Source organism: Macrobrachium nipponense, chromosome 5 (genome assembly GCF_015104395.2).
Source record: "Macrobrachium nipponense isolate FS-2020 chromosome 5, ASM1510439v2, whole genome shotgun sequence".
NCBI lineage: Eukaryota > Metazoa > Arthropoda > Malacostraca > Decapoda > Palaemonidae > Macrobrachium > Macrobrachium nipponense.
In genome coordinates this window covers 141,149,185-141,172,764 of record NC_061107.1, presented here as the reverse complement: position 1 = coordinate 141,172,764, position 23,580 = coordinate 141,149,185, and the positions used below count along the sequence as shown (strand labels likewise).

General features: G+C 45.2%; 1 protein-coding gene across 2 annotated transcripts in view; it reads right to left on the bottom strand.

Moving 5' to 3' along the window:
* Positions 1–23,127, bottom strand: part of LOC135215675 (protein OPI10 homolog) — a 49,759-nt gene extending 26,632 nt beyond the window's left edge. The window contains exons 1-3 of one of the 2 annotated variants that reach the window (XM_064250619.1): positions 22,874–23,127; positions 22,654–22,741; positions 2,571–2,700 (exon numbers count right to left, since the gene is read on the bottom strand). In XM_064250619.1, coding sequence (XP_064106689.1) covers positions 2,571–2,700; positions 22,654–22,692 — 169 coding nt within the window. In that variant the 5' untranslated portion in view covers positions 22,693–22,741; positions 22,874–23,127. Of the gene's footprint in view, positions 1–2,570; positions 2,701–22,653 lie in introns of both variants that reach the window. The other variant, XM_064250618.1, reaches the window with a different exon arrangement.
* Positions 23,128–23,580: the final 453 nt, after the last annotated feature.

Sequence of the window (23,580 nt, the reverse complement as noted above, 5' to 3'; positions counted from 1 at the left end):
AAACAAAAGAGCAGTCTACTTTGCTGCCAAGGTCAACAGCTGTCAAGATATAAGACAGATCCTGAATGACTGTGACCAACACAACACTCATGTAAATAGCTGTGAAGCAGTCCTCAGCAAATCACAGTTAAAGCGGAGGTATTTCTGAGGGCCCCAATGGATGGGTAGTACTCAAAAAGGTCCTGATGGAGGGTACTCAAAAATACAAATATTTCATATCTATTGAGTGCATGAATTCACTCACTTTGATAGATGGCAACATGGACCTGGGGTTTTCAACTTGAATGGAACTTATTTAGAGAAAAGAGATCAATGACCAGTCTCCTGTTATCTTATCCATCACAAAGATACAACTATGTACTATAGAAGCCTGCAGAGTAGTCATTTAAGACTTCCAGTGCCTCTTTCTGTACAATTGTCTATATGTCTCAGATTATTCAGCAGACCCTGTAAAGAAGGAAATTCACCTGATCTGTGAGAACGAGGAGAGCATCAGTCCTGGAAATATAACTGTCCTGAAGGACACAAACTATACAAGGTTCTGCCCTTTGTTACAGCCTCATAGCCCAACGGTGTGACAGGTATTCCTCAAGTTAAAGAAACTGGAGAAGAAGATTGCCAACATCAGCATCCTTGTCTCTTCTTGGCAAGCCCTAATTGGAAGACAGTGTTGGAAAAACTTCTGACACTTCCCCAAGGTAGAAGAATACTGTATGGAGAACCCCATCAGGCCATGAATTGGTCTGGTGTTCGCCAAAGGGGTCATGAAGGAATCCTGAAGGGATTGCATCATGATTAAAAGCCCTTAGTGTCAGTTTTCTATTCTTCCATTGCCACCTTAATTTTACTCTTGGAAAAATGATTGGGAACCATTAAAGCAAGAGCCCACTCTCAGTCACAACCTGTTTTGAAATGAACTTATGAACACTGCTGCACCTTATCAAGACCAAGTTAGCCCTCAAGTTTGCCAGCTTGTGGATAAGGAAGGGCAATATCCTTGTATTGTCTTTCCATTCAAAAAGAGGCCTGGGAAAAGCAAAGTTCATTGTTGTGTTTAGCCACACGGAGCTTTTTTAACCCAAGGTTGTTCACAAGCCCAAATTGGGCTTACCTATAAACAATAATTTTGGCATCCTCCAGGATGTAATGCTTCTGCCACAAATTGCACTCATCTCTGATCTGGTGATCAAATAAACTACCCAGTTTATATAAAAAAAATATATAAATACAAATGAGAACCGGGGCAACCAAAAGGATAGCACATACTCTGAGGTGAAATCCAAGGTAAGCGTGACAGAGAACAGGTGCCAAGAAGTAGCCCTGGTTTCTTCACTAAGACCATTGCACTTAAGCATGAGCTAAATAGCCCCATGAAAATGACTCCAAATTATCCGGCACAGGTTCCAAAGGCCAGGGACCTTCAGGTCCACCCGAATCCAAGACTGCCTGCGATTGATGCTCTACCAAAGTAGACTAGCCCTGCTACCTGATCAAGGTGAGTAGCAGTGCACACTGCCTGTTCTGAGAAGAGTGGCACAAAGTAGCAGAGCAAAGGCCTAGTTGACCCCGAGCGGTGCACATTCTTACACAGCTCAGGCCTGGGATTGGTCTGGAGTGATGCCGCCACTTACACACGTTTTCACATCCACAAAATTTTCACTAACAATTCTTTTCCAAGTTAGAATTTTCAGTTACCATCATCAAAATCACAATAGACACATACCAAAAACAACCTAAATTGTTAACTACTCCATCATTGTTAACCACTCCATCAAACAAGGATATACTCAGGAAATCAGCTTCAAAAACAGCAGTGACAATGAGAGAGTACTCTAGGGAAAAAAAAAAAAAAAAAAAAAAAAAAAAAAAAAAAACTGATGTTGCTTAGTGAGTGAATGAGTCGGTCACTCAAGCCTCATTCTTCTGCAGTTGGTTAAAAAGATTCAATGATGGGACCATCTGTCACCGAAGGTGCTCCATATGAAAGTTGAAGGTTCTATTCTTGTAGGAACAAATGTCTCGTCTTATGCACCTTTCCAAATTTAGTAGCAAGTAAATAAAGATCTTCATATTGAGAATTCTTGCAAACACTTGTGAAACAGACCACTCTACAGCTAATTTTATTTCTACTCTGGTGACCTTTTCATGAAATATATTAAAAACTCTCAAGAAAATCTTAGCATCAGCTGACCCTAAATATTACTTCACCAATAAAGACAATAGACCTGATTTCTCAATTTCCACTCCTAACCCTACGCTAAAGAAATGGTATTAACTTAATCATTGTGGAGTTAATGTGAGCTAGACCTCAATGATGGAACAGGAAGCACGTACAAAAAGAGAACTTTTACAGTAGGTATACTGGTTAGCAAATTGAACAGAAAGTCAAGTCCTATTTCCAAAACTAGTCCATTCTAGAATCCATGGGATAACTCTAATGCCCACTTTTGCATTTGAGATATAAAAATGAATAGTATATCAAGAGTAATCATGTGCAAACATTTTTTACTTATGGATACAAATCTTTAAAAATCCCCAACAGCTGAATAAGGTGACATGATGAACCTCACCTGAACCACCAAGACCGACTGGGAAAGGTTGGCTTCCAGTGAGGAAAACCACTACATGATTTATATTGTCTGCCTCTGGAATAACTGTTAGGAACTGAGTTTCTCCTACTTGCTCAAAGTTGGTTTGTACCTGTAAGGAATTAACATACAATAACTAAGTAAATGCTTTCTTAACATTGAAGGCTGTAATCAAGCAAATGCTTTGATAAGTGCAACATAAACTGATGCAAGGGTTACAAAGTCATTCAAAATGTTTTCATCCTTGCCCATAAAGACCATTATCAAAAGTTTTGGTGTGACTGCATACAACAATAATTTACACATTTAATTATAAGTACTCAACTCTTTGCCGTTATTACACTTCCAATGAGGCCCCTTAAGACTTTAATATAGAAAATTTATGATAGTATGTTTCCTACATATATTAACTTGATGTCTCTTATGTATACATGTATGTACTTATTTATACCATTCTGTAAAAGTTGATTGTTTGTGAATCTAAACAGTGTCCATTCTTTGGCAACAATGACAAATGCAAGGTTGGTTAAGGGTGGGATTTCATAAGACTTCATGTTTGTTTATTTAAGAATACGTAATGCAAATTCTCTTAAGTTTGCAGCTTTATGTGAAAAGTATTGTCAAGAGATTATTGATCTCCAGTCACCTTCCTGGTCAAGTAGGCTATGTGAGAAGGGAAGAATGACTCCTGTACCAAAATGTTTATCCTGGCACATGTGACGATAGTGACAAGATGTGCTAGATTTTGGCTTGCTTGTAATCTCCCTTAACAAACAAAAGGGTTTCCCTTGCTGAGTAGATCTCCTGCTTTGAGCATACATAGTATATTTTTTGCAAAATCCCCTTGAATGCTTTACCCACCACCAGCTAACTTGTTAACTGGGACAGAGGGAATCTACTAGCTACAGAAAAGTCACACAGGAAGTGCTGGTAGGTAACAAACGTGCACCTAATTAGTTCAGAAAAAATTTTGCAGAAGGCTGCTGGGCTGAAGAAGACAGAAAGAAGGAAAGTGTACAATGCATCTTCTTTCATCCAATATTTGACCACCATAAACCTTAAAGAGAGATGTTGTTCTGTCCTAGCAAAGCTGGGTCAGCTACACAACTCGATAAGCAATCACCACAGGTCCTAAAGAGAAAGTATTCACAAACTCATGGCACATGTAGTACCTCTAGTAGAAAGATCCAAAGGTGATTTGGTGCCACCAAACACCTGCCTTCAGTACCTGTAATGCTGAGTAGATCTTCCTTAACACTTAAGGACTGAACAATGCTTATTGCATCAGAAATACATACAACAAAATAGGCAGTACGGAAAAACATAAATGCATCAAATTTGGCCCAACTCTCAATAAATATATGTAGCTCATGTATTTGATGAGAAATTACAGTAGGCTATCACATTACCAATAGGCCTTAGATGTAGGAAAAATATGGGTCGTGTATTTACCAAGAAATTAAGCCGTCCTGATATCACCTTCTCATCATTACCAATCCAAAGCTCACCTATAATCAAATCAAAATGTCATGGCGGGTGACAGGTTTCTCTCGGACTACATCATTCGCAGTTAAGAACATTCTGGTCATTTTACTAATGGAAACTGCTCTACTTGAACCTTAAACGTCAGTGGTAAAGGTAGATTAAGCTCTCAGATGGAGTGTTTGCTCTGTATTTATCCTAGCTTTTCTTTGTTTTCATTTCTTCTAAATGTGACCTCCAGCAACCTTTATGTGTGCGTATTTGTGTGCGCGCACACAAAGCGAAAAGGATTATTAATGTGTATATATAAGGCGTGCAGTGCAAAAATGATATTGTTAAACTACAATAAAGTTTTGTACATACTTACCTGGCAGATATATACTTAGCTATAGTCTCAGACGTTCCCGACAGAATTTCAAATCTCGCGGCACACGCGACAGGTAGGTCAGGTGGTTCTACCTTACCCGCCGCTGGGTGGCGGATGTACGAACCACTCCCGTAAGCTTGTCAGATTTTTCTCTTCCACCTGTCTCCTGAGGGGAGGCTGGGTGGGCCATTAATCGTATATATCTGCCAGGTAAGTATGTACAAAACTTTATTGTAGTTTAACAATATCATTTTTGTACATGAACTTCCCTGACAGATATATACTTAGCTGATTGGCACCCTTGGTGGAGGGTAAGAGACAGCTCAATAATACAGGTAAGACGGGAAACAACTAATGTTGTAGGATATAAAAACCTTGGTTCTCACCTTTTCAGGATGAAGACTTCATAGATACTATCTCTGAGTCTGCATTGCCTGGAGAGCTACAGCTAGGACGTGACCTGATGCTGAAAGACTCTCGGATCTACCACTGGGATAGTGTGATCCCCTATTGTGGTAGAATCCAAGTCGGATGCTGTTAGAGGGACCTTGTCCGCTTACCTAACAGATCCTTACCACTACCTCTGCAAGGAGCCAAAACCCACCAGACCACCTAACCAAAATACAAAGGGTTAATATTACGACAAAAAGAGGTGCCTCCTGCAAACCTCTTTCAGACACCAAAAACAACAATATAAAATATAGGGTAACATATAAAAAATTTACACAGGATAAGTTTCAGCTCCCTGCCCCAGCACCGAATCCGCCGATACGAAAGGACCCAAGGCGAAGCATTTATCATATGTGATTTTTACATCACGTAGGTAGTGGTTTGCGAAAACCGATTGGCATCTCCAAAAAGTCGCCTCCATCAAGTTCCGCACAGACATATTTTTTCTGAATGCAAGCGAAGTTGCGATGGCTCTCACCTCGTGAGCTTTCACTTTCAGTAGTCTAAATGATCTTCCTTACAGGCAACATGTGCCTCTGTAATAAGGCTTCTCAGAAAAAAGGAAAGAGCATTCTTCGACATGGGCCGAGTGGGGTCCTTTACGGAGCACCAAAGCACATCTTGATTAGCCTTAAGTTGTTCCTTCCTCTTAAGGAAATACTTCATAATTCTCATAGGGCAAGAGTTCTTTCAGGCTCTTCCCCTACTAGAAAAGATAAACTACGAACTTCAAAGCTCCTGGGCCAAGGGCGTGATGGGTTTTCATTCTTTGCCAGGAAACTTGGAAGAAATGAACACACCATAGAATCTTCCTTAAACCCTACATTGCCCTCAATAGCTTGGAGCTCACTCACTCTCTTAGCTGTAGCTAGGGCCAAAAGGAAGATAGCCTTCTTCGTCAAATCCTTGAAAGAGGCTAAGCCAGGAGGTTCGAATCTAGACGATCCAAGGAATTGTAGGACTACGTCTAGATTCCAGTTCGGTACTACATGAGGACGCTTAATGGTTTCAAATGATCTAATAAGATCATGCAGGTCCTTATCATCGGATATATTTAAGCCTCTATGCCGAAATACCGCCGCAACATACTGCGGTATCCCTTAATAGTTGACACAACCAGATGACATTCTTCTTTGAGGGAAAATAAGGAAATCCGCAATTTGGGTCACAGAGGTACTGGAAGAGGAAATGTTCTTCCTCTTGCACCAACGTCTGAAGACATCCCACTTTGACTGGTATACACGCAAGGTGGAAGGATCTCCTCGCTCTTGCGATTGCTTTAGCAGCCTGTTGCTGAAACGCCTTTCGCTCTGACCAAAACTTTGGACAGTCTGAAACCAGTCAGACTGAGAGCGAGGAGATTTTTGTGGTACCTGTGCGAAGTGGGGTTGTCTGAGTAGATCGCTCCTTAGCGGGAGCGATCTTGGAAGGTCCACCAACCATTCCAGTACCTCTGTGAACCATTCTTGGGCCGGCCAAAAGGGAGCGATTAAGGTCATTCTCGTTGAATCGGACTCTACGAACTTCTTGATGGTTAGCCCCAGGATCTTGAAGGGGGGAAACGCGTAGACGTCGAGTCCGTTCCAGTCTAGAAGAAGAGCATCTATTGCTACTGCCTCTGGATCTGATATCGGAGAGCAGTAAGGATCCAGCCTCTTGTTCTTTGACGTGGCAAAGAGGTCTATGTGTGGCCTGCCCCATAACTTCCACAGGCTCTGGCATACATCCTCCTGCTGAGGAGATCTCTCTTACTTCCACATTCTCCCTGCACGAACCTGGTGAGAAGCTTGATTCCTCTTTCTTCTGCCACAGAAGAAGGTCTCTTGCTGTCTCGTACAGGGAGAGGAATGCGTCCCCCCCCCTGTTTCCTGATGTATGCCAGAGCTGTAGTGTTGTCCGCGTTGACCTGCACTACCGATCTTCTGACTTTGGGCTCGAAAGCCTTCAGAGCCAACCACACAGCCATCAACTCCTTTCTGTTGATGTGCCAGGCTACCTGGTCCCCCACCCAGGTACCTGACACTTCGCTGGTTCCCAGAGTTGCAACCCCACCCCATGTCCGACGCGTCGGAGAACAACACCAGGTTGGGGGTCTGTGATTGAAGAGACAGTCCCTTCGCAAAGAGGTTGGGATCTGCCACCATAAGAGATGTTTCTTGATGTCCTGGGATAACGACAGGGAGAACGTCAAATCCTGAGAACGACGACTCCAATTCCGATGAAGAAAGAACTGGAGTGGTCTCAGGTGCAACCTTCCTAGGGAAACGAATTGCTCCAGAGAGGAGAGCGTCCCCAGCAGACTCATCCATCCCTCACTGTGCATACTTCTTTCCCTAAGAAGGTTGGTTACTCTCTCGAATCCTCGGGCTATCCTTTCCTGCGAGGGAAAAGCCCGAAAACTCAGAGAGTTCATCTGTATCCCGAGATACACACACTCTTGCTCGGGAATTAGTGATGACTTCTTGAAATTGACGAGAAGTCCCAAAGCCTTCGTCAATTCTAAAGTTACTTGTAAGTCCTTCAAACAACGATCTTCTGAATTGGCCCTTATTAGCCAATCGTCGAGGTACCATGGATATCCTCACCCCTTTCAAATGAAGCCATTGAGCCACATTCCTCAAAATCCCCGTGAACACTTGAGGGGCCGTCGAGAGGCCGAAACACAGAGCCCTGAACTGAAAAATTTTCCCCCCCATCATGAATCTGAGAAACTTCCTCGAGGAAGGATGGATCGGTACGTGGAAGTAAGCGTCCTGTAAATCCAAGGAAACCATCCAGTCCCCTGGACGAAGTGCTGCCAGCACTGATGAAGGCGTTTCCATCGTGAACTTCTTCTTTTCTACGAAGAAGTTCAGGGCGCTTACATCCAACACCGGTCTCCATCCCCCTGAGGACTTCGGAACTAGGAAAAGGCGGTTGTAGAAGCCCGATGAATGATGGTCTGTCACTAGTTCGATAGCCCCCTTCTCCAGCATCTGATCTACTGCTAGATGGAGAGCTTGATTCATGATGGGGTCTCTGTACCTGGCCGTCAGTTCCCTTGGGATGGCCGTCAAGGGAGGTCTTTCGACGAAAGGGATGAGGTACCTCTCCTCAAAATAGAAAGGGTCCAAGGATCCGCCCCTTTTTGGGCCCAGACTTCTGCAAACTCTAAGAGTCTGGCGCCCACCGTTGATTGAAGGACTGCAAGTTATTTGGGGGCTTTAACAGACTTGGCGAAAGTCTTACCCCTTCTTGAAGGTCTACGACCTCTAAACGTAGAGGTTCTTGATGAAGATGCCCCTCGAAAGGGTTCTCGAAAACACTTGCCTTTCCTTCTTAGCCTTGGTAGGGAAGGAAGGGCGAGGTTTTCTTGCCGACTGTGCCAAAAGGTCCTGGGTGGCTTTGGCCGAAAGTGACCTCGAAATGTCCTGCACTCGATGTTTCGGGAACAACTGAGTAGACAGAGGAGCAAACAGCAAAGAAGACCTCTGAGCATGGGAGACCGACTTCGTTAAGAAGGAACAATAAACCGACCTCTTCTTCACGATCCCGGCCCATAAAGGGAGGCGATTTCAACTCGCTCCGTCTCTTACCGACTTGTCCATACAAGACAAAAACCACACAAGATCTTCTGGCGAAATTGACTCTGGCACTTCAATTTTCTTGGCTAGGACTCCCAACGACCAATCAAGGAAGTTAAATACTTCTAGCACTCTAAAACATACCTTGAGCAAATGATCCAATTCATTCATTGCCCAAGTCGTCTTAGCAGAGTTAGGGGCAGTTCTCCTTGTCGAATCTACCAGTGCCGAAAAATCCGAATCAGCCGAAGACGTAAACCCAATCCTAAGGGCTCTCCTGTTTCGTACCAGAAACCAGCGCGTCCTGATAACTTCGAAGGAGGAAAAGCGAACATCGTTTTCCCCGCTTCTTCTTTGGAAGCCATCCAGGAACCAAAACTCCTCAGTGCCTTCTTCATAGAAAGAGTTGGCTTCATCCTCACACAAGAAGAACTCTTCGCTGTCTTCGCCGTTGAAAAAAAGTGAGTGAGGAGAAGGAGGAGCCGTAGGCGTAAGGGAATCCCCAAAAACTTGTAAAAGTAGCTCTGTAAGCTTCTTGTAAAAGAGACAGCAGCAGAAGTGTTCGGTTCCTCATCCGAACCTTCTAGGACGTCTTCTCGAGCGAGCGCGGAAGATCCTTATGTGACGAAGGGATCCTAGCAGGAGTTGAGCGAGAGGTTGGAGAAACGCCCTCTCTTAGAAGAGTTCACATCCACGGAGAACGATGAGAAGGACTTCTGGGAAGTCTACGATGAGACTCCCTCTTCGAGGTATACGGAATCTCAGCCGAAGGAGAGGTAGGGCTCCTACTCCGAGAATCCTCGGAAACATCCACAGGGCGCTTACGAGGAGGCGAGCGCCTACTATACTCTATGCGCCTATCCTGAGGCGAGCGGCTGCCAGGAGAAGAGTGCCTATCGAGAGCAGAGCGCTTGCGCGGCTCTCCATACCTGTCCAGTTGCGTACGATCAACGGAAGTCCCGACTGGAAGGCGAAATGCGCCTACTAGGAGAAGGCTGCTTGCTGAGACTCTTGACGTCTAACAAGAGGGTAACATTCAGGAGAAGGGCGCTTCAAACTAACGAGCGCCTACTTGGAGAAGGGCGCTTCCGGGATTCCTGGTGCCTACCAAGAGACAAACGGTCAGGAGAAGTGCGCCTAGAAGCGGGAGAGCGCCTACACGGAGAAGGGCGCTTGAAAGACTCTTGTTGTCTGCCCCTAGGAGAATATCAGGAGTATGACGCCTTAAAAGAGACGAGCGCCTACTAGGAGATCTATGTGCAGTAGGCTCTTGGCGCCTACCTTGCGGGGAGCGGCTAACAGTAGGCCGTCTATCATGACATCACGACTCCTACCAGACTCTAGATGCCTGTCAGGAGAGAAGTCACGATCCGACACTCGAGGAGAGTGACATCTGGAAGAAGAACGCCTACTTGTATAAGGGCGCCTTCTAGAATCTTGAGGCTGCTGAGGAGAAGTTTCACGCGAGGGAGTTGAAGAAATCGCGTGATGAGCAGGTGCAGTGCGCTTACCGGAAGCGGGAATCCAATCTGAAGAAAAAACTTCTTTCTCCATAGAGCGTCCTACCGATGTTTGGCGTCTTGAAATCGAGAGAGAGCCAGGCGAGCGAGGGCGCTCACGCGAGCGAGGGCGCTCACTCGAGCGAGGGCGCTCACGCGAGACCCCCACCTTCATACGAAACCTCCCCATATGAAGGAGAACGATCCTCTGAAGAGCGGCGCCTAGATCTCTTGATCGGAAGAGAAAACGTCCTTCTTCCTACGTGATCTAACTGCTAGAGAGTCTGCTAGCGCCGTGATCTGAGCTTGAAGTCCCGCGAGTACTCTCGTAGGAGAATCTTCTTGTTCTTCCTCGGAAGCAGGCGCCGAGCGCGGAGCGCGAGAAGAAGAACGATCACAGGATTTCTTGGGTTTCTTCGCCTCCACCGACGATTCTTCCGGGAAAACCTCCGGACTAGAAGCCAAAGGACTGCAGGGAGCCTTCCAAGCCCTCTTCAACGGGCGCGACGCATCCGGGGAGTTCCAACCTCTCTTCGGAGAGGGAGACGACGAAGAGAGAAGCATTGGCGTAGGAGCTCCTTCTTGTAGCGATCCGAGGCAGCCTGGGAGCGTACTTCAGGATCTGCCGAGGGGAACGCCTGACCGGTGGGGGCTCTCCCTAGCCCTCCTGCGGCTTTCGACTTTCCTACTCCACTGGAACTGAAAGTCTGGAAGAGGTCTAGGCCTAGAGGCACTAAGGAGCCGGTCAGACGCACCCTCCAACACTGGGGACACTGCACTGATCACTAACAATCTCCTTACCTTCCAACTGACGAATCTTCTGATCCATAGAACGATTCTTGGCTTTCAGAGCTGCCGCCTCCGAAGGCGAATCTTCGGCTTCGGTGCGGGGAGCCGGGGCTGCCAACTTGGGAAGAAGGTTCTAATTCTACGTTAGTACTATTAGGATCCACATCCAACTCACTCATTCTAGATCTGCTAGAACTTCTAGAGGAAGCCTTACGCACTCTATCACGTTCCAACTTCCTAACATAAGAAGAGAGAGCCTTATATTCTTCTTCATTCAATCCCTTACATTCATTACAAGGGTTAGCAAAAGCACATTCATTCCCCCTGCATTTCATGCCAACCGTGTGGGGGTCTACCGAAGCTTTCGGCAACCTCACCTTACATCCTTCATTCACGCAAACCCTAAACAAAACCGAAGTTTTAACTACCGATTCTAGATCAGAACATCGTTAAAGAAAATCAAACTCAAAATCAAACCGGTCCACAATCAGCGTATGCCAAGCCAAACAAAGCGAATACGTCACCAAAAGAAGTCCAAATTAACTCCAGGCAAGCGAGAATCGAAAAACTATCGAGAGGAACCGACAACAGTTTGTTTATCGTTCCCGCGACAGAGAAAAATCTGACAAGCTTACGGGAGTGGTTCGTACATCCGCCACCCAGCGGCGGGTAAGGTAGACCACCTGACCTACCTGTCGCGTGTGCCGCGAGATTTTGAAATTCTGTCGGGAACGTCGGAGACTATAGCTAAGTATATATCTGCCAGGGAAGTTCATGTACAAAAATGGTCTAACCTGGCCGATGTTAGCTTTTGGGTAATTAGCAGTCAAAATTAATTACTGATTGCTACCGAACAAAGACTGTAACTGTGTGTGTAGTGCGCATGGGCGCCCGCATGTAGGGGCAAGAGGGGGCACTTGCCCCCTCTGAAATCCTGGAAAAAATTTATATACATATTACATTTATTAATTGAACTACATCACTTAGTTTTCCTTCCATTTTACAAGATATTCTTTCAGTTTAAGTAAATTAAAGGTATAATTATGTCTTGTATAATATTTGCTTTACTTAAATTATTGGCATCGAAGTACCACTGCATATTTCATAATATATAGACGGTCCCTGGTTATCAGCGATTTGGTTTCATAAGGCTTGTCTCGCTCCATAAAATCTGCGATTTATGGCGCCATAATAGGACGAATTCCAGTTATCGACGCCATAAGGGTGCTTATGGCAGGGATGCTTATGGTGCACCATAAGGGTGCTTATGATGATGATAACCGGTTATCAGTGCCATAAGTGCCATAAATCACCGAGTTTCGGTTAATGGCGGTTTTCACTTATCGGCAAAACCCCCGGAAAGTTTTCACTTATCGGCACAACCCCTGGGAAGTTTTCACTTATCTGCACAACCCCCGGGAAGTTTTCACTTATCAGCACAACCCCCAGGAAGTTTTCACTTATCGGCACAACCCCCGGGAAGTTTTCACTTATAGGCAACCCCCGGGAAGTTTTCACTTATAGGCAACCCCCGGGAAGTTTTCACTTATCGGCAACCCCCGGGAAGTTTTCACTTATCGGCACAACCCCCGGGAAGTTTTCCCTTATCGGCACAACCCTCCGATCAGGAAAAAGATAAAATAAAGAAGAATTGAGAGAAAAATTAAATGCTGAAGAGAAAACCAGGGAGAAAGAGAGAAATATCAAGAGTAAAATGAAAAATTGAGATAAAATCTGAGGGAAGTTAAAAAATATAAGAAAAGAGAAACTAGAGAGAAAAATTGTAAAACAAAACCAGAGAGAATAGAGAAAATGAGAGAAAGAGAGAGAGAATAAAAAAGCACAAAAAAGAGAATGAAAAACAATTGTCTACTATGGTTTAATGTCTGTGAGAAAGTTGTGAGAAAGTAGTCGCTCACTCCCGGGTGGTTAGACCTTTGTGCTTGATCTAAAGTTAGTCTGCACCTCTTGTTGGAACAAATCATGCCACTTTGGACCTTAGTAACCCATGCAGGATGTTTGCTTTTGCCTTTTCTGAAAGCACTACAAGGTTTTTGAATCTACGGATAATGCGTTCTAGCCTATGACTCCAAACCTCCATTTTTGAGGGTTAGACTACTTTTGCACTACACACCTTATGTATATATATATATATATATATATATATATATATATATATATATATATATATATATATGTGTGTGTGTGTGTGTGTGTATATACACTCACTGTTACACACACACACACACACACACACACATATATATATATATATATATATATATATATATATATATATATATATATATAATATATATATATATATATATATATATATTATATTAATATATTATATATATATATATATATATATAATATATATACACACACTACTTACACTTCTAAAATAATTGTCTGTCAAAGAAACACAAAGGAAAGGTATGATTGACCCTTTACAAGTACTACATATATAGACATGGAGATTTGATATGAGATAGTAATCTTTTATAATCTTAATTGCACAACATGGTCCCAGACTAAGACTTCCTCCAAACTCCCTGTAAGCCAAGTTGATCACATACTGGGATCATATCTTTATAGGATTGAAGTTCCAGCTTGTATGATTAGGACTTAACTCATGTCATTAGAGGTAATGCCATAAAATCTGTTTGGTCTTTCATCTTCTATATTTAACAGCGTTTTGTATATGTAGTATATTGTCACTCACTCGACTCACCCTGTAAAGAAAGTACATACTCCCAGATGTGTTCTTCCTTCTTCAAGCTATGGAAATAGTGGAAAAACTGAGGCCTGTTGTTCTCTGTGTTCAGCTAGGTCATTCGCATATGACGTACATAGTATATAAGTAATTACTGTGCAAGGGAAAAGATAAACAATGGGCCCTTGACCAATGTGAAGAATTATGATTGGCATGTGAAGCTACCAATATTCCAGATGTAAACTTGCTATTCTTTAGGTTGCTGTGGAATAGTTATACCTAGGTATAGATCTAACACAACTTATAATAAGGAAAAAAAATAAGAAAAGAAAGTTTGGGTGGAGGGACTGGTCTTGCACCATCCAGTACAGAACTTAATACAGTTTTACTATAACAAGCCTTTGACTTGAGAATAAAAAGGGAATAAAAAAAAAAAGGGCACAGGATATTGGTACGGCAGTGAATTGTGCATGCGTCAGTTTCAGACTTCCTGCCGTACAAATAACATAATGCTGCAGGTACAGCAGTTTGTTAATCATGCAGTAGTTGCCATACACTGTTGCTAAGAGCTATACGTCCGGCACTAGAAGATCAGCGACAGTAGTAACAATAGTCGAACTGAATTGTTTCGCTGAATATGTTCAATTCAAAATGTCAAAGTGAAGCACCATACTGTCATCATCACCAAAGCATTTTGACAATAAATGAAAATATAAAAAATCACAGTAATACTTAAACATACTTAGATTTTGACTATACGTATACATGAAAATAAAACTAAACTAATCTATCTGTGTACTTCAAATCTTCTTTGAATCTTCTCTGAACCGTGTAATAATACATCAGCTTCGCTGAAAAACATGTTATTGTTATTATACAATTAGTTTGTTCATAACTTACCTGGCAGATATATATATAGCTGTATTTTCTGACGTCCGACAGAAATTCAAAAAACTCGCGGCACACAGCAAGCAGTGGTGGCCAGGTGTAGTACCCATTCCCGCCGCTGGGAGGCGGATATCAGGAACCATTCCCATTTTCTATTCATATTTTTATTAATGCCTGTCTCCTGAGGGGAGGAGGGCGGGCACTTCAATTATATATATCTGCCAGGTAAGTATGAACAAACTTAATTGTATAATAACAATAACTTTTGTTCATGCCACTTACCTGACAGATATATATATAGCTGAATCACACCTTCGGATGGTGGGGAAAGACAGAATAGGATTTTGGGAAACTAAAATTAAGTAGATGATATACATCTTGGTTCCTTACCTGTTTGCAAAGTAGACTATGTGATACTGTCACGTAAGGCTGCTTTTGCTTAATTACGAGTTGCCAGCCAGGTGGAGACCTGTAGTGCTGGTGCGCTCTGGATGATCTGTCAACGGGTGCGAGACCTCAGCGTGACAAGATCATCGAGGCCATACAAATGAGGGCAACGAAGCAACTGACCACCACCTGACCAACTATACAAAACCCCTTAAAAACTAGCTACGGAACTGGGATGATCTTCGCATAAGACTCACCACAACCTAAACACAACAACCAACCTAACTTAACCTAACTAAGGAATAGGGAAAGAGCTACTTCCGGACCCCAATACTGTGTCCGCAGAAAAACGTATGGCCCCAGTGCATTGCAATCGTCATAGATCGTTCTCACATCCCTTAGGTAATGTGAGGCGAAGACGGAGTTGCTCCTCCAAAAGGTACAATCGAGGATGTCCTTGATTGACATGTTCTTTTGGAAGGCAAGAGAGGTAGCGACGGCTCGTACTTCGTGCGCTTTTACTCGGAAGAGGCTCAAATCAGTCTTCTGGAAAGATGAATGAGCCTCCGAATGGTGTCCCCTTAGAAAGAAAGCCACTGCATTCTTTGATAAAGGTAACTCCTGGCCTCTTCACAGAGCACCAGAGGTTACCTGAGGGACCTCTAACCTCTTTAGTTCTATGCACGTAGAACTTGAGAGCCCTTACCGGGCAAAGGACTCTCTCTGGTTCTTGGCCCACCAGACTTCTGAACATACCTTTTCGATCCTCAAAAGTCTTCGGCCAAGGGTTCGAAGGATTTTCATTCTTCGCCAAGAAAGATGGGTTCAACGAGCAGACAGCATTGTCCCCTTTGAAGCCCATTAACTTGCTAAACGCTTGAATTTCACTAACTCTCTTAGCCGTCGCAAGAGAAGTTAGGAAAAGAGCCTTCCTTGTCAGATTTCCGAAGAGACGCTGTCTGAAGCGGTTCAAAAGTGTTCGACATAAGGAATTTCAGGACTACATCCAGATTCCATGAAGGTGTCTCATTTTGAGGAACCTTCGAGGTCTCGAAAGACTTCAAAAGGTCATGAATATCCTTGTTGTCAGACAGGTCTAGGCCTCTGTGCCTAAAAACCGCTGACAACATGCTTTTATATCCCTTGATGGTAGGGACCGCTAATTTCTGCACATTTCTGAGAAATAGCAGAAAATCAGCTATCTGGTTCACAGGAGGTCGAGGAAGAGGAAACTCCCTCCTTTTTACACATGCCCTGAAGGAGCCCACTTCGACTGGTAAACAGCTCTTGTGGGGAAGCACGTCTCGCATGTGCGATTGCTCTCGCAGCTGCCTTCGAAAAACCTCTCGCTCTGGCCAACTTTTCGATAGTCTGAACGCAGTCAGACTCAGAGCGGAGAGTTTTTGTGAAACCTTTCGAAGTGAGGCTGTTTGAGTAGATCTTTCCTCCAGGGCAATGTCCTTAGGAACAAGTCTACAAGGAAAGACATGACCTCTGTGAACCATTCTCTTGCTGGCCCCACATCGGAGCAGATCCAGGGTTAGCCTTGTCCCTTCCGAGGCCGCAAACTTCCTCATGACTTCCCCAGAATCTGAATGGTGGGAAGGCATAAAAGGTCCAGGCCCGTCCAATTCCAAAGCAACGCGTCCACCGCGATTGCCTCTGGATCCAGGACCGGGGAGCAGTAAAGAGGAAGTCTCTTGTTCCTTGACGTTGCGAATAAGTCGACCAGTGGACGTCCCCACAGCGTCCACAGGTCTCGACAAACGTCCTCGTGCAAGGTCCATTCCGTCGGAAGGACTTTGGTCCCGACGACTGAGAAGGTCTGCCCTGACGTTTTTGCACACCTGCAATGAATCTCGTCAGGATCGTTACCTCTTTCCTTTTGCCCACAGCAGAATCTCTCTCGCTAGGGAGTACAACGCTCTGGAGTGTGTACCTCCCTGGTTTTTTAAATAAGCGAGTGCTGTGGTATTGTCCAGAGTTTATCTGAACAATCTTGTTCTCCAAACTCTTCTCGAAGAACTGCAGGGACAGAAATACTGCTGCCAGTTCTTTTACATTTATATGCCAGGCTACCTGTTCCCCTCTCCAGGAGCCTGACACTTCCTTCCCCCCTAGTGTTGCTCCCCATCCTGTGATGGAAGCGTCTGAAACAACACTAGGTCGGGGCTCAAAAGACTTAGGACACACCCTCTTGCAGCTTCTGAGGGTCCAACCACCATCTTAGGTGGTTCTTGATCGAAATCGATATCCTCAATACTGCATCGAGATCGTCTTTTGCCTTCCACTCGTCTGCCAAGAAGAATTGGAGAGGCCTGATGTGCAGTCTTCCCAAGGAAACAACCTTTCCAGCGAGGAAATGGTCCCCAGCAGACTCATCCATTCCCTCAGCCGAGCAAGTCTCCTTCCTTAAAAGGCTGAGATCTTTTCTAACGCCTAGCTTGCTGACGTTCCTGGGACGGAAACGCTCGAAAAGCCACTGAATCCCATCTGAAATCCCCAGATACACGATGGACTGTGTTGGGGTCAGATGCGACTTTTCGAGGTTGACCAGAAGTCCCAGGGACTTCGCTAAGGCTAAAGTGAACTGCAAGTCCTTCAGACACTTCTCTCTCGACGACGCTCTGATCAGCCAGTCGTCGAGGTATAGGGAAACTCTTATTCCCGAAGAGTGTAGCCACCTCGCTACGTTCTTCATCACTACTGTGAACACCATCGGAGCCGTGGTCAGTCCGAAGCACATCGCTCTGAAACTGCCAAACTTTGTTGTTCAAGACAAATCTTAGATATTTTCTTGAAAGAGGGTGGATCGGGATGTGGAAGTACGCGTCCTGCAAGTCCAAGGATACCATCCAGTCGCCGTCCCGGTCTCAACGCTCCCCAGAACAGAATGAGGCGTCTCCATCGTGAATTTGATCTTTTCCACGAAAAGATTGAGCCTGCCTTACATCTAGAACTGGACGCCAACCTGACGACTGCTTTGGTACTAGGAAGATTCTGTTGTAGAAAACCTGGAGACCCCAGGTCCGCGACTTGTTCCACCGCTCTTTTGTCGATCATCTGTTTGAAGGAGATCGAACAAGACTTTCTTCTTTTCTCCTTGGTAGGATGGAGAAAGGTCTCTGGGAGTCGTAGAAAGAGGAGGAAGATCTAAAAAGGGGATCTTGTACCCCTGCTCCACGATCTTGAGGGACCAAGAGTCCAGTGTCTCTCTCTCTCCACGCTCCCGCAAAATACTTCAGTCTGGCTCCGACTGGTGTCTGAAGGACATGCTTTTCACTTGGAGGGCTTTGGTTTAAAAGAAGCTCTTCCTCGTGAAAACCCTCTCCCTCGAGGAGCTGCTCTCGAGGGGGGAGCCCCACGAAAGGGCTTTACTTTCTTCGGCGGACGAACTGCAGCCGAAGAGGTTGAAGGTCCGGCCGACCGTCTTGTAGACTGGGCCAAAAGATCCTGAGTAGCCTTCTCTGTAAGCTGTTCGTCAGGTCCTGTTTACCAAAGTCTGGGGGAAGAGATGGTTCGAAAGAGGCGAAAACAACAAGTCCGCTTTCTCTGAGCTGGCGTCACTGAACGAGCTGTGAAGTTGCACAGCAAAGCTCTCTTTTTTAACAAAGCTGTCCCCAAAGTGAGATACTAGCTCTTCCGAACCATCCCTGACGGCTTTGTCCATACATGCTAACACGCTGGACAGCTCCCCCAGACTAAGAGATCTGGGCTTCTCGCTTGTAAAAAAATCCAGAACTCCCAAACACCAATCAAGGAAGTTGAAGACTTCCAGCATCCTAAGCAGACCTTTCAGATGATGGTCTGTCTCCGACGCGGTCCAAGTTACCTTGGCAGAGGGTAAAAGTGACCTCCTCTGTAAGTCTACAAGGCTGGAGAAATCTCCTTGAGCCGACGAAGGGATACGAACTCCCACTTCGTCCTTGGTCCTATACCAAATGCCTCCTTTACCACTAAGTTTAGTAGGAGGCAAGGCGAAGGTCGTCTGCCTTGGTCTCTCCTTCTTATCATCCAGTCCTGGAGCTTCTTGAAAGCACGTTTCGTCGATAGAGAAGTCTTCATCTCTACGAACTCCGGGATTTTCCCCGTTTTCGATGAAGAAAACTGTGAAGGAGGAGACTTGGGAGCTGCGGCCTGAAATTTGTCCTCAAAAGAAGAACGCAAGAGTCTGACTAGGGACTTTGTAATCCGAGGTAGAAGGGGCTGTAGCAGGTTCATCTTCACCCGATTCAGCCGAACTACCCACATTCCTTCTTCTCTCAACGGTAAGAGGAGAAACGTCTGTCAGGCGAAGGCGTCCTATTGGAGGGTCTTAGCAAGATCAAAAGGACCCCTATCCTTGCAAGATGCAGCCTTATCACGGCTGTCTTCTTTCTGACGCTTACTGCTCGCTGATGGAAGAGCGTCCTGAGGCGGACGAGCGTCTTCCGCGCCTTCCGCGGCAGTCTCACCTGCCCGAGAGAAGCGTCTTTACCTCTCTTCGCTGCATACGTGCCTGAGCGCGTAACAAAGTGTCTGGGGGTAAGAATTCTTGTTCAGAATCCCCGAAAGCGTCTTGAAAGGAGGCCTGAACGTCCTGGCGAACTTCCTGCCAAGCGTCCTGTCCTAGCGTCCATGGAGAGCGTCCTGCCGAGCGTCCGGGTGTAGCGTCCTGGCGAGCGTCCTGACGAACGCCTCCGCCTAGCGTCCTGCCAAGCGTCCTGACGAACGTGCCTGCCGAGCGTCCTGACGAACGTCCTGCCTAGCGTCCTGCCAAGCGTCCTGACGAACGTCCCTGCCTAGCGTCTGCCAAGCGTCCTGACGAGCGTCCTGACAAGCATCTTGCGAACGTCCTGACCGAGCGTCCTTGCACAAAGCGTCTTCAAAAGCGTCCTGTCGTAACGTCCTTCTATAAGACGAGCGGACGATCGGCGAATTGCTGAAGGAGAAGCCATCGGCGAACGAGACGCAGGAGGAGAAGGCAACGGAGACTGCTTATCCTCTTGACAGGCAGTCTAAGGTCCTTCCTCCGCTTAGGCTCGACTGCTGCTGGCGAGTCCTCTGAGCCATAAGCGAGGATAGCTGGTCCTGAAGGGACAAAAGAATGTTCTTCGTTGGAGAAGAATGAGTCGAGGAAGCAGGATGGTCCTGTGAGAAGACGAGGGGCGAGGGGACGCCTCCTTCTTCTCAAAGGAACAGCTACCTGTTTCTCAGGTGTACGCGCCTGTGCGCGCAACCTGGCATCCTCATCGGAGGAGATCCTACCTCTCTTGAGGCGGAAAGACATCATAAGCGTCTTCCGACCGAAAGCGGCGAAAGAGGACGTGAAGCGTCTCCGCAAGAAAACGTCCTCTTTAACGGACGAGAGTCTCTCCGAGCGCTCCACCCCTTGCGCGCGGGGAGGACGCTCGGAAGGACGAGAAGCACTCCTTCAAGACGCGTGCTCGTGCACGGTCCTTGGCAGCCTGGGTCTTTTGCTACATGGTCTGCCGAAGGGACGCCAGATCGTTGGGCCCCCGCCCCCGTAACCCTCTTGCGGCTTTCGACATACCTCCTCCCTGGGTCTTGGGAGTCTGATAGAGGTCTAGGCCTATAGGCATTATGGGGCCGATCTGACGCCCCCTCCACAACACTGGGGGCACGATCACACACTTGCACCGAGCCAGTTTCCAAGGCTTTCACTTTGGTCTCCAGAGTGCGAAGGGACTCCAAAATCATAGAGAGAGCATCCGCTCCTCCCGACACAGAATCAGAGCCGAGAACAACAGGTTTAGGGGTTGTAAACACTACAGGTGTTAGTTGCAGGAGAACGTTAGTCTTACCTTTGGAAGAACTTCTTGAGGAAGACCTCCTGATCCTATCGCTCGCTCCAATTTAAGGCGATAGGACTCATATGCTCTCCATTCATCATCAGTCAATTTCTCACATTCCTTGCACCGATGATCAATCAAACAATGAAGCCCCCTACAACTCATACATACTGTGTGGGGTCTACCGATGCTTTCGGTAGCCTCACCTTACAATCAGCACTCACACACACTCTGAAACTCACACCACTTGATCCAGACATATCTTATAGAGAAAAGTCAATCCAAATCAAAAAACGGTCCACTATCGCGCATGCCAATTCAACAATCCAATTCAATACCAACAAAATCAATCAGATACTTAGAAACGAGGTCAATTTCCAAAAAATCTGAGCAGAGGTCTGTAAACAGATGTTTACCGACCGGCGACAGAAAAAAAATATGAATAGAAAATGGGAATGGTTCCTGATATCCGCCTCCCAGCGGCGGGAATGGGTACTACCACCTGGCCGCCCACTGCGTGTGCCGCGAGTTTTGAAACTTCTGTCGGACGTCAGAAAATACAGCTATATATATATCTGTCAGGTAAGTGGCATGAACAAAAGGTATTTTCAGGTTTCAATGAGCTGAAAAAAGCAATAGACGTCTACGAAGAGTCAAACTTCCAGAAATTGTATATCCGTAGGTCACGAACGATCGAATTGGTCCTGAAATGAGCTCCGAAGAGGAGATTCAAAGATGACTTGAAGTACACAGAAACTGTGCTCTGCTGTATTCATGGTAGTAAGGAAAACTACCAAAGTTGATCCTCTGGTAAACGGCCTAATCAATCGTAAGTAATCATCCAAATCAGGTCTATATTAACAGCAAGTTTCCCATATTGGACGCACTACTGACTGCTGCACTACCTTACTAGCTAAACTTCAAATTTCCTTTGAATCTCCTCTTCGGAGCTCTTTTCAGGCCCGATTCAATTGTTCGTGATCTACGGATATACGTACATGTAGTATGTACAATTTCTGGAAGTTTGACTCTTCGTAGACATCTATTGCCTTTTTCAGCTTGTTGAATCCTGAAAACATATTTTTCAGCGAAATCTAATGTATTATTACACGGTTCACGTTGCTAGGTCGTCATTTTCTTCCTGTCACTGATATGGCATATCGGCTTAGGCATTATGCCCGGGCCAGGGTGAGCCCTGAGGTGGTAAACAAGGGTTCGCGCACACGCAATTCACAGCTGTGCCAATATCTATCGCAATCAGGGATACATATGGCTGCCTTACCAATATCCAGTTTGAAAAAAAAAATAAAATAAAATAAAAGTCCTAAACCTTTAGATTCAAATACAAAGCATTCTGATGAGACCTGTCATCCGCCAAGACATTTTGGTTTGACTATAGGCTAGCAGAGTTTATCAACCTTAGCCTATGGTGTCAGTTCTTGTTGGAACTGGGCTTCACTAAACTTCGTAGATCTAGGGTGCCTATCCGCGCGCCCCAGACTATGGCAGTTGCGGTTTTTCTATGCAGTTTTACCTACTGGACAAGAATTTTAAGTAATATTTATTCGGACGACTGTCATTAACCTCCAGGGGCCAGTACTAAACACGGCAAAATACATTGGACGCCCCAATGCCTGGTAGGTAGATGTCGTATCTGCGGTTATGTTTCTTGCAGGGTAATTCTAAAGAATACTTCTGCAGGAACTGCAAGGAACGTAACTGCGGATACGACATCCACTAGGGATTGGGGCGTCCAATGTATTCCGCCGTTTTTAGTACTGGCCCCTGGGGGTTAATTACAGTCGTTCGAATAAATATCACTTCAAATTCTTGTTCAGTAAGTAAAATAACGTAGGAAAATGTCAATTGCCATAGTCTAGGCCACCGCGGATTGCTTCTGTAGAAATACCCTAAACTCCCCTAGTGTTAGGATAGGTTACTACCCTATGCCTTATCAATATATAGGTAGGTAACTTAAAATCATTAATGACTTGAACAATATATAAGCCTGCCTGAAAAATCATAGAAATTCTGGCTAATGTTACGTCTTTGCCTTAAGACGTCAAATACTACTAGTAGTAGTAGGTAGGATAGGATAGCTAGTAGTAGTAGCTAGTAGATATACTGACCAATCTCCCAGAAACGATGATGCCAAAGAGATTCGTCATGACAGCCTCGGAGCACGATCGCACAACGTCAATAAGGTTCCAAAATGGCCTGTGGGGTAAGGGTAGAAGTTATCACATGAACTAATAATGCGTCATTGGTGTACTTTGTAATACAGGCTTTCTCCAAGTTCCAACTCCCAGATCTCTTTATTTATAGTTCTATAGCAGCGTCACTTCGCACCCTTCCGAAGTCGTCCTTTATGCAGGCCTAGAACGACGACAGTTCTTAGCTTTCTCTGTTTTTAAGCCAATATTAGCTCTATCAGTACGAACTTGTAAACGCTGGTTGCCTGTCATGACATTTTCTTCGTCATTTGCACTTTCAACTGTAGTGTTTATTATTGAGAGTTTTAGTGGACAAGTCGCACCTCCATTCTACGCCTCTCGAGGAAATTAAGTAAAAGCGTCGCCAGAGTTGCGAACAATACTAAGGGAGCTTTTAGTTCCACTTCCAGGTTTGTTGTATTACAGTCGAAGTGCAGCGAAATAATATATTTGATTAGAAAAATAAGCTATTGACACTATATTGTTGCTTTCTTTGCAGAAGTCATTACTACAGTCATACATTGAAATTCTGAATATGCTCAGTCTCCGACTTTAGAAAGGGCGTGTTTCAGCGGTGGCCTCAGTTTCAGAAAGTTCTGAACATTTCTAGAAACAGTTTAAAGTTCCACAAGCTTCCATCCTGTATTGCTTGACACCGCTCTCTCTCTCTCTCTCTCTCTCTCTCTCTCTCTCTCTCTCTCTCTCTCTCTCTCTCTCTCTCTCTCTCTCTCTCTCTCTCGTAAATATTTTCCACCAGGCCGTTTCCCTGTGATAAGAATGGCTCACGAGAAAAGACAACTCAACTGTCTCTGCTACTAGAATTGACATTGCTCTACCGTTGAT